Here is an 11,757-nt window from a genome sequence, read left to right as displayed (position 1 = left end):
GCTTCTTTTGGCTATCATTATTATAAATTATCATTTTCACTTGAAAATGATTAGAAGGATTTTTTTCTTCATGCATTATCATGTTTAGATTTTATTCACTTGTTTAGGTTTTATTCACTATGGTGTTTGCATAGAAGTAAGATCTTTTCAGCAGGGGGTTAAGAAATGCTTTATTGAATGTAATTCATGAACTGTGTACTTTATATTATTGTTAAATTATATAAGGTTCTTATATGTTAGGTTCTAACATGTCATATCTGACTTTGTTGTGAAAATAAAATCAGAAGAACTTGTTCATAGCATAAATCAAATCCTTTGTGTGGTTTATATCTGTGGTCTAGGAAACCTCATTTGAGTGCCTACTTTCAACCAGGCATTTTAGAATTCAGAGACCTCTTTTATCACTGTAGTACTGTGAACACTCTATTGAGACTAGCCTAGAGGGTTTTTTTTTTTTTGCCCTTGATTAAATCACCTTGGCATTGCCTTTCTCTATTCTCCTACAAAACCAACTAACTAACCAAACAACAAATAGGCATTTTTACTACAATTGGAACGTGAAAGGAACTGTCATGTCTACTGTGAAGTAGACACTCACATGACTTCTCTGTGCCCTAAAACTCATCTCTTTAGAGCCAGTTCCTGAATTACTATTTTTAGCAATATTATGATTGTGTTCTACTTGTATATATATTTCTTGTTGGTTACATTCTTGCGTGCTTGTGTATTTATGTTTATATTGAATTTAAACATGTAACTGTCTTGTTATTTGGTAGATTTTGTTTAAATCTAAACTTGAAGATGTGTTATTCATCTCTTATTATTTTAGTTAAGGGTGTTAGGAATTAATGTGTGATTTATTCTCCTTTATAGGCGAAGAGAAAGGCATGCTAAGACAATAGATATAGCTCAAGAAGAAGTTCTAACTTGCTTGGGAATTCATCTTTATGAAAGATTGCATCGAATCTGGCAAAAATTACGGGCAGAAGAACAGACATGGCAGATGCTTTTCTATCTTGGTGTTGATGCTTTACGCAAAAGCTTTGAGGTAAAAACAGTAGACTGCCAGGTGTGCCTTCCTATAATCCCAGCAACTCATGAGGCTGAGACAGGAAAACTGCAAGTTTAAAATCAGCCTCAGTGGCTGAGGTTGTGGCTCAGCGGTAGAGTGCTCGCCTCGCATGTGGGGAGGCCCTGGGTTCGATCCTCAGTACCACATAAAAATAAATAAGTATATTGTGTCCAACTACAACTAAAAAATTAATATTTAAAAAAAAAAAGCCCAGCTTCAGCAATTTAATGCAGCCCTAAGCAACTTAGTGAGACCCTGTTGCTAAATAAAATATTAAAAAGGCCTGGGATGTGGCTCAGTGGTTAAGAGCTCCTGGGTTTAATCCCTTGTACCAAAAAATAAAATAAAGGAATAGTAGGCTGCTTCCATGTCCAAGAGTGCTCAGTCAAGTTACTGGATTGAATCTTAATTAATTAATTGAATCTTAATTAATCTTAATCTTAAATCACTTGTGCCTCAGAGCTTTGATCCACTTCTGAAGTTTCTTGGCGTTGAATAGAGAGGGGCCCTAGGGAACTGCAATTTAGAAGTTTGTAGATTTTTCTTTATTTTTTTAATCCAGTTATTTCACCAGCCTTGGTTTTTGGACTTTCTTAGAGTTAGAAACTGAAATGGCTGATTAAAAAGATGCTACTATGAAAAATAACTAATGAAAAGTTAAGAACAACAAATAGTAAGCAACAAAATTAGAAACCTTTAATGAGTTCCAGTTTGTCTGATGTCCAGTTGTTTGAAATAAATGGAATATGCATGCCATGATGCAACTTTTAGGGACTGAAGGTATAGTTCATATAGTTCACTGGTGGACTGTTTGCCTGGCATGCACAAGGCCTTGGGTTTGATCTCCAGTACCACACACAAAATAAATATTTTTGGAAGCATACTGAAGGCTTTTTATAATGCTACTCTTTAATTTAGTACTTGTGTTTGGTAATGTTTTTTTTCATACAACATACGTATTTGGCTAGTAAATATTTTGTATATGCCAAAGCATAGTTGTAGCGTTTTAACTGGCTCACTAGTTCCTTTTGAGAATGGATGGAAACAATTCCACAAGCCCATGAACTTTGAAGCACCCTGTTCTGGAGAGTTTGAGATTCATACTAATTTTCGTGCAACAGATTTTTAGTTCTTTTTGTCTCTGAATGTTTGGTGTCTTAAGAGATTAGATCATCTAATTAGGTTAAAAACTCTTTTCTTTGTGTAAAAAAATGAACTATTATTCATTCTACATCATTGAAATTCTGAAATTTAAAAGTAAGAGATTGCTGGTTTGGAATAGGAGTTTATGTTAAGTATAACTTCCCAAGAGGGATTAGTCGTACATTGACTTTCTGAATGGTTTTTTAAGACTGTCATTATTTAAAATATTAAAACAAGGCCAAGGCCCTGGGTTTGATCCCTACCACTGCAAAAGGGAAAAACAATGGTACTAAAGTTTAAAATTCTTTATGGAAACTGGTAAAATTGCAGCATGAAATATTATTTGTATGTGTGTGATATTGAAATTTAACAAATGGGAATTCCCATGGAAAAATGAAGTTATGATCAATATTTACTCTCAAATTATTTTTATAATAGATGACTGTGGAAAAAGTACAGGGTATTAGCCGCTTGGAACAACTCTGTGAGGAATTTTCAGAAGAGGAACGAGTAAGAGAACTCAAGCAAGAAAAGAAACGCCAAAAACGGAAGAATAGACGAAAAAATAAGTGTGTATGTGATATTCCTACTCCTTTACAAACAGCAGATGAAAAGGAAGTAAGCCCAGAGAAGGTAGTATTCTTTAGTACCAATTCATATGTGTATAGATATTGCTTTGGATAGAAGTATTGTTTTTTTGCTAGATTTGGGCATTTTTAAATTTTTTAATACTGGGCATTGAATCCAGGAGCACTTTACCACTGACTATGTCCCCAGTCCTTTGTATTTTTTATTTTGAGACAGGGTATTGATAAATTGCTGAGGCTGGCTTCGAACTTGTGATCCTCCTGCCTCAGCCTCCCAACTCACAGGGATTACAGATGTACGCCACCATCCCTGGCTAGATTTGGACATTTTTTACTTTGCTTTTCCAGATGTGAGCTCCTGCAGATGGTGTGTTGGCTTTTTCTGTGTAAGCCAAATTTTTAATGTGTTGCATTTGTTTTATACAATGTTGAATAGTTATCTCTTTACCTGACTTTACTGTGCTGTTAGATCAAAATCAAAATGTGGAATGTTAGCTCTGTGTATGATCTAGAGCAGTTCTCAACTTTTTGGTCACAAGATCCCTTTATAGTCTTAAAAATTAAGGTACTCAAAGAGCTTTTTAAAAAATACTTAATAATACTTACTGAATTAGAAAGTAAAACAGAAATTTTAAGTTATTTATTAATTTAAAAACCATAATCCTTGCTAGGGTAGTAGCACTTGCCTCTAATCCCAGTGACTAGGGAGACTGAGGCAGGAGGGCCACAAGTTTGAGGTCAGCCTGGGCAACTTATTAAGTCATTGTCTGTAATTAAATTAAAAATTTGAAAAAGATGCTGGGAATGTAGCCCGGTGGTAGAGTGCCCCTGGGTTCAATCCCTAGTACAACAAAAAACCATAAGCCCATTATATGTTAATCAATTGACTTTTTTTTTTTTAATAGCTATTTGGGGGGAAAAAAGAATATTCTTATATTTTTGCAAATATCTTCAAATATCTTTAATGCAAATATCTTTAGAAGGATCAGTTAAGTTGTTTTATCTGCCTCTGCATTCACTTGGTTTGTGTTGTTAGCCTGGTTGGAAGAATGTGAATCAAGTCTGGTCTCACGTGAATCAAGTCTGGTCTCACACAGACATATGTGTATAATAGGAAATAGGAGGATTATTTTACTATAGCTTTTTCATATAGTTGAATATATCCTTTGATACTTCAACTCAAGAAGTATTCGTTTCTGAAAGATTAGTTGTAATGTGGATTGGACATTTTATAAATGCCCTTTAAAACATATTCTTTTATTTTTTTGTGTGGTTCTAGGTATTGAACCTTGTGCATGCTCAGCAAGTCCTTTACCACTGAGTTACATCCCCAGCCTTCATAATCTGTTAAATTAAAATCTTTTGGACTGTGTTACACTTTGAATAGGTCTTTTACTCATGCATGTAATGTGCATTGGAATTCATTTGAAAGATACTGGTTCATTGAGTTATACAGACCATCCAGATACTGACATTTCATTACATAATGTTGGATAATCACATATATTAAAAATCACTACTTACCTCATTAGATAAGTGTTTAAGTAGTAGAGCTGTGTGGGGTGCACATCTGTAGCCTTAGCTGCTTGGAGGCTGAATTGAGATCATGGGAGCCCACAAATTTGAGACTATCCTATAGGAAACATGCTAAGACCCCATCTCAAAAGAGAAAAATAGACCTGTAATCCCAGTGGCTCAGGAGGCTGAGACAGGAGGATTGCGAGTACAAAACCAGCTTCAGCAAAAGCAAGGCGCTAAGCAACTCGGATTCTAAATAAAATACAAAGTAGGGCTGAGTCTCAGTGGTCGAATGCTCCTGAGTTCAATCACCAGTACTCCTCCCCACACCCCCCACCACACACACACACACACAAAAAGAGAAATCTTTGTATTAGGAAGCTTCAAGTTTACAACATTATATGCAGATTTTAAAATTTCTGACAATTATTTCAAAGGCTAAAATTTATCATTGACAATAATAGACCCTTCATTGTTTTCCTTGAAGTAACAGACTTCATTCATTTTCAAGGAAATACCTGCTAAATATCCAAGTCTGAATAACCATAGTTCTCTCATTCTTTCAAGTGAAACTGAGGTTCCAGGAAAGCAGCAACTAGTTTAGCTTGCAGCTCAGTTGCACAAATATCTTTCCTTGAGGTAGCCATTGTACTTTGGTATGCAACATAAGTGCTTTAAGCATACTTTTCATCGGTCATGTAGAGTGTATAAAAGACCTCTGTTCATAGTTGATATCTAATAAAATGAATATTTTTACTGCTTCATCAAAGACATTCATAAGGTGGTGTAGTGGCACATGCCTGTAACCCCAGCTACTCAGAAGGTTGATGCATGAGGATTAAAAATTCAAGGCCTATCTTAGCAACTTAGTGAGATCCTGTCTCAGAATTTAAAAAATGACTTTGGGATTTAGCTTAGTGGTTGGGTCCTTGCCTAGCATGTGGTAGGTCCTGGGCTCAATCCCCAGTGATGGGGGGAGAAAAAAAAAACCATAAATGAAATATCTTTTATTTATTTTTGCTGCAAGTACATGACAAGTGAAGAATATGATGACTTTTAGTGTACTTTTTAGTACACCACTGCTTTGGTGTACTGACACCAAAAGTATAAGTGTTAATATGTCAGTATAAGTGTTAATATAGTGAAAATGCAAATAGTATCTAAGTATTAATAATAAAAATAGTTTTGACCTAGGGAACCGCCCTCAGGTCAGTAGACCACATTTTGAGATAGCTGCTATCCTAAATTTGCTTGGTACTATTAACTCTTAACTTATTCTCTGATAGTTTACTGTCTTGAAGTGGCTTGATTATTTTTCATGAGAAGAATATTTTCAATTGGTAACTTTGTAACTCCTAATTAGTAAAAGAAATTGAAATGTAGCCATTATGGAGATTAATCTTTTTACCGTCTCTTAATGTTCATACTTAAAGGAAGCAGACTTCATAGAAAATAGCTGCAAAGCCTGTGGCAGCACTGAAGATGGTAATAGTTGTGTAGAAGTAATTGTTACCAACGAAAATACATCATGTACCTGTCCTAGCAGTGGCAATCTTTTGGGGTCCCCTAAAATAAAAAAAGGTAAGTAAATAATTTATTTTTAAAATTTAACTCTTGCTGGGCACAGTGGCACATGTCTGTAATCCTGGTGACTCACGAGGCTGAAGCAGGAGGATCGAAAATTCAAGGCCAGCCTAGGCAATTTACTGAGGCCCTAAACAACTCAGTGAGATCCTGTCTCAAAATAAAATACAAAAAAAAGGGGGCTAGGGGTGTGGCTCAATGGCTGAGTGCCCCTTGATTCAACCTTGATTCAATCCTGGTAGTGCCCCCTTCTCCCCCCGCCCAGGCCCCCCCCCCCCAAGAAAAAATCTACCGAGTTTGTTCTTTCTTTTAAATATAAGAGTTTGCTGGATGTGGTGGTGCACATGCTTGTACTCTCACCTACTTGGGAGGCCTAGGCAGGAGGATCACAAGTTCAAGAACAGCCTGGGCAACTTAGCAAGACCTATTTCAAAATAAAAATAAAAAGGACTAGGGATGTAGCTCAGTATAGAGCATTCCTGGGTTCAACCCCTAATACCACCAAAAAATATTTTTAAATGTAAGAATTTTTTAAAAGAAATATTTTTAAATTATAGATGGACACAGTACCTTTATTTATTTTTATGTGGTGTTGAGGATGGAACCCAGTGCCTTACATGCGCTAGGCTAGCTTCCTACCACTGAGCTACAACCCCAACCCTAAATATAAGAACTTTTTAGAGATTTTGGAATCCAGAATTTAAAAATTGCTTTATAGCCATGTATAGTGGTGCATGCCTATAATCCCAGGTGCTCAGGAGGCTGAGGTAGGAGGATTGCAAGTTCGAGGCTAGCCTCAGCAGTTTATTTTTTTTATTATTTTTTTTTTTATTTTTTTAAGATAGAGTGAGAGAGGGAGGGAGAGAGAGAGAGAGAGAGAATTTTTAATATTTATTTTTTAGTTCTCGGCGGACACAACATCTTTGTTTGTATGTGGTGCTGAGGATCGAACCCGGGCCGCACGCATGCCAGGCGAGCGCGCTACCGCTTGAGCCACATCCCCAGCCCCTGCCTCAGCAGTTTAGAGAGGCCCTAAGCAACTTAATAAGACCTGTCTCAAAATTTAAAACAACAAGAAAAAAATTGCTTTATATTCTTGCTGAAAGCATATACTTTATTCAGATGCTTAATATTTCTTTTCTCTTTGTTCTTTAATTTGTTATTGTTTGACACAAGCACAAAGCTGTAAATCCCTAATCACATTTTCATTTATTCACTCATTTTCAATATACCACCAACTTTGAAGATCTTCTGTGGCTCCCAGTTGGTTCTTTCCTTGTCCTAATATAAATCCTGGTATATTAATTTTAACTCTCATTTTTTTCTCAGGCATATCTCCACACTGTAATGGTAGTGATTGTGGATATTCATCTAGCATGGAGGGGAGTGAAACAGGTTCCCGGGAGGGTTCAGATGTTGCCTGCACTGAAGGCATTTGTAATCATGATGAACACGGTAGGTTCAGATTAATCTTCCCAATTATTTCTACATGGCTGACTTAAGAACATAAATAAGAATGATTATTGATTTTTGCAGGTGATGACTCCTGTGTTCATCACTGTGAAGACAAAGAAGATGATGGTGATAGTTGCGTTGAATGTTGGGCAAATTCCGAAGAGAACAACACAAAAGGAAAAAATAAAAAGAAGAAAAAGAAAAGCAAGTTGTTGAAATGTGATGAACATGTAAGTGTCATAAATTGCAATTTTAAACCTTTGCTGTTGAACGATCTGTTTTCCTTGAAGTAAATGTACACCTTAGCTGCTAGGATTTGTTTTGTTTTTGTTGCTTTTAAAAATTTTTAAATTTGTTTTTTTTTTAGTTATATATAACAGTAGAATGTATTTTGACATGTTATACATATATGGAGTATAACTTCCCATTCTTGTGGTTGTACATGATATGGAGTTTCACTGGTGGTGTTTTCACATATGTCTGATTCATTTTGCTTTTTCCTATTCCCCTCCCACTTCCCTTCCCTTTATTCCTTTTTGTCTAATCCAAAGAACTTCTGTTCTTCTCTACTCCCCTCCTTATTGTGTGTTAGCATCCATATTATCAGAGAGAACATTCAGCCTTTGGTTTGGGGGATTGGCTTATTTCACTTAGCATGATAATCTTCAATTCCTTCCATTTACTGACAAATGCCATAATTTCATTTTTCTTTATGGCTGAGTATAGAATTGTATTTTTTTTAAGAATGAGTATTTCATGCACTTCCATTGGTTGCTCATCTTGTGGTTGTCTGTGTGTGTATGAAAGGGTTATGGGCCAAGCGGGGGATGAGGGTATTTGTCCACAAGTCTACAAATTATAAATCTAGTTCATTCTCTTCATAATACTTTTTCACTTATTAGCTATGTAGTCTTGAGAAATTTGTTTAGTTTTTTCTAATTTGTAAAATTGGGTAATAGTTTCTATTTTCTATCATTCTAGGGTCTATGAAGAGGAAATGAGATTATATGGCAGATTAGCATAGCATCTAAGATATGTTGTATTTAGTAATTGGCAGCTGTTGCTGTTATTGAGTTTTCCTTCTAAAGATTTAACACCGGGGCTGGGGTTGTAGCTCAGCAGTAGAGTGCTTGTCTAGCACATGCGAGATCCTGGGTTCGATTTTTTGAGTTGTAGGTGGACATAATATCTTTATTTCATTTTTTTTTTTTTAATGTGGTTCTGAGGATCGAACCCAGAGCCTCACGTGTGCTAGGCAAGTACTCTACCACTGAGCCACAACCCTAGCCTCTATTCTCTGCCTTTTTACTTGGGAAATCTTTTGTTGTGGTTTCAGATCCAAAAGCTTGGAAGCTGTATTACAGATCCAGGTAATCGAGAGACCTCAGGAAATACCGTGCACACAGTGTTTCACCGCGACAAGACCAAAGATGCACATCCTGAAAGCTGTTGCAGTGCTGAAAAGGGTGGGCAGCCACTGCCTTGGTTTGAGCATAGGAAAAATGTACCACAGTTTGCAGAACCCACAGAAATGTTGTTTGGTCCTGATTCCGGAAAAGGTGCCAAGAGCTTAGTTGAACTCCTTGTAAGTAGTACATTATGCCTTATTGTGGATAAGGGGATAGTATTTCAGGGTTTCAGGTGGGGCATAGAGAGACACTTTTTAAAAAATGTAGGGTAATATTCCATTATTTTGTGACTATTTCTCCCATTGGTGTTTTACATAACTGCTGTAGAGCACACTTTCTTCTTCATCTCAAAGTTATGAGAGACTACTTGGGAGGAGAACAGGATAGAGGTAACATTTAATCTAGGAACTGCCTCCGTAAAGTGTTCTATAAGCAAATTCCACCTGAGTGGTAATTTTTAGTAGCTACCCTTCGAGATCAGAAAAGAAAATATAGAATCTGAACTAGAGCTTGCATTCTAGTTTACTTCCTTTAGGTGTCATGTGATATAAAAGCAGAACTGAGCTTGGAAAACTCTTTATAATTGACATCAACTCCTGATATTTTAATTATACCAGATCCATAAGTGATGGGGGTGGAGGCGGTGAGGGGGTCCCACATGCATGGCAAGTTTGGTTCAGATTTGCTTAACTAGTTGTTGCAGCCATCTCTAATTAATCATTTTTTTCAAAGGCAGATACCTATGGTGATACTCTGATGGACTCAGAGGCATCTAGGATAAATTGTAGATTTGGGGTTTCAAACCAAATAGAATTTAGGTTTTATTCTAAATAGATAGATTTTATTCTCACTTATTACTTTCTAAGACAGAAGGATATGATGCTTATTAAACACTCCAACTAAAGACTTAGTGTGACTGAACTGAAACTAAAAAGCTTTAATTTTTAGCTGTCCTTCTAGTCTGTCAGCATAGCATTTTGCATTCTTAAAGTCATGATCTTAACTACTGCTTTAATTTGCAGGATGAGTCTGAATGTACTTCAGATGAGGAAATCTTTATCTCACAAGACGAAATACAGTCATTTATGGCTAATAATCAGTCTTTCTACAGCAATAGAGAACAATACCGACAGCATCTGAAGGAGAAATTTAACAAATACTGCCGCTTAAATGACCACAAGAGGCCCATTTGTAGTGGCTGGTTGACAACGGCTGGAGCAAATTAAATAAATAAAATAGATCTGTCTTTCAATGAAACACTCAAGATGACTACTGCGCCTTCTCTTTCAAAAAAACTTAATTTAGTGACTTATGGCAAAATTTTATCTTAAATCAATGTGATTCTTTCTTGTTTTGGGAGACGGTGGAGGTAACTTCATTAGTTTGTTCTTTCTTCAGGCTTGTGTCCTTAGTTTTGTGGCTGCGCAGGCCTGCCATATGATTTAAGCCATCTCTTTTCATTAAATGTTTCTCTTCCTGTGAGACTTACTAAAGCAACTTAGTGGCAAAAAGTAATGTTGTACTTATACTTCTGTACAGAAATGACAATGAGCTGAATATATGGTTTTACAAAGTAGACATCCACTTGCGAAATGTTTGGATGTAATGTTAAAGCGCGATGTGCAAAATTTAAAATAAAGAATATTTATTAATACGCATAGTAGAATGTGGTGTACATGTTTCTACTTCATGTGTGGCAGTACTTTAATATTTGCTGCCTGTACTTGGTACTTGGCCAGTGTTTATGTAAGGATGAAATGCATATGAGGATAGAGATATATGGATTGTTGAAGACAAAATTTTCCCTTGATCAGAGTTGGCAATTGAGAAAAGCAGTTTCTAGTCTTTTGCTCTGAAAGAATAAATTTGCTGCAATACCTTTAAATACTGGCTAGCATCTTTTTCATAAAACTTTGTTATTATTTAAAATCCCCTAAGTGGTAACAGAAAACACCTCTTCGATTCAGAGGTTCTTATTGACCCAAAAGTAAGAAAACAACACTTGACAGAATTTCAGTTAAGGCTTATATAATAAGTAATTACTCAACATGTGTGACTGGGATCAGAAGGCTGCACTTGGCTCTGAGGCCTATCCCCTCTCCACCACCATTATAATTAGGTGTCCTTTTGAGATCTCTAAAAGCAATGGCTGGTTTTGCTTTAATATTTGTCCTTGGAGCAAAATACAGGATAGGCAAATGAATGTTCCTTGAATTAATATTCAAAGATCTTTTTTCTTTATCTCTTTCTGTTGCAGTGCTGGGGATCATCTTGGGGCCTTGTGCATGCTTGGCAATCCACTGAGCAACATCCTGGGCCCCAGAGACCCTTTTTCTTTGGAAGGATATAAAGAATGCAGAAATGAGGCAGTTTTCAGAACTTTGGTGGAATACCCTGAGTGAGCAGATAGCAAAGTGAGCTCTACTCTGAATAAAACCAGCAACTCGAGAAGGTTTAGGAGTACACTGGCCTGAGATTACAGTGCTGTGGTCTATATCATGCTTTACCCCTTTTTCTATCCATATACTTATCTTTAAAATAATGGATAACGCATGGGTACAGTGGTGCATGCCTGTAATCCCAGTGACTCAGGAGGCTGAGGCAGGGGTATCCAAGTTTGAGGCCACCGTCAGCAATTTAGTGAGACCTTCTCTGAAAAAAAAGAAGAAGAAGAAAAAAAAAAAAAGGACTGGGGATGTGGCTCAGCAATAATGCACTTGAATTCAATCCCCAGTACCACCAACCCTGCCACCCCCCAAAAAAGGAGACATGGGAAACAGGTGTGTGCACCTGTAACCCCAGCCACTTCGGAAGGCTGAGCAACATAGGGACACCCTGGTTAAAAACTGCATTTACTGGGGCTGGGGTTGTGGCTCAGTGGAAGAGCGCTTGCCTGGCACATGTGAGGCACTGGGTTCTTTCAATACTCAGCACCACATAAAAAAACGTGTCCATACACAAACTAAAAAAAAAAAAAAAAAAAAAAATT

At 36.7% G+C, this 11,757-nt stretch overlaps 1 protein-coding gene across 5 annotated transcripts in view; it reads left to right on the top strand.

Moving 5' to 3' along the window:
- The window catches only part of Ggnbp2 (gametogenetin binding protein 2), a 33,753-nt gene extending 23,322 nt beyond the window's left edge, over positions 1–10,431 (top strand). For 4 of the 5 annotated variants that reach the window (XM_015495357.2, XM_015495361.2, XM_015495360.2 and 1 more), the window contains 7 exons: positions 874–1,048; positions 2,654–2,848; positions 5,754–5,901; positions 7,234–7,359; positions 7,441–7,589; positions 8,696–8,944; positions 9,791–10,431. In XM_015495357.2, the coding sequence (XP_015350843.1) occupies positions 874–1,048; positions 2,654–2,848; positions 5,754–5,901; positions 7,234–7,359; positions 7,441–7,589; positions 8,696–8,944; positions 9,791–9,994 (1,246 nt within the window). In that variant the 3' untranslated portion in view covers positions 9,995–10,431. The remainder of the gene's footprint in view (positions 1–873; positions 1,049–2,653; positions 2,849–5,753; positions 5,902–7,233; positions 7,360–7,440; positions 7,590–8,695; positions 8,945–9,790) is intronic. The other variant, XM_015495358.2, reaches the window with a different exon arrangement.
- The last annotated feature ends 1,326 nt before the right edge of the window (positions 10,432–11,757 follow it).

This window comes from Marmota marmota, unplaced genomic scaffold (genome assembly GCF_001458135.2).
Source record: "Marmota marmota marmota unplaced genomic scaffold, marMar, whole genome shotgun sequence".
Classification (NCBI taxonomy): Eukaryota; Metazoa; Chordata; class Mammalia; order Rodentia; family Sciuridae; genus Marmota; species Marmota marmota.
This window is presented reverse-complemented; position numbering and strand designations above follow the sequence as displayed.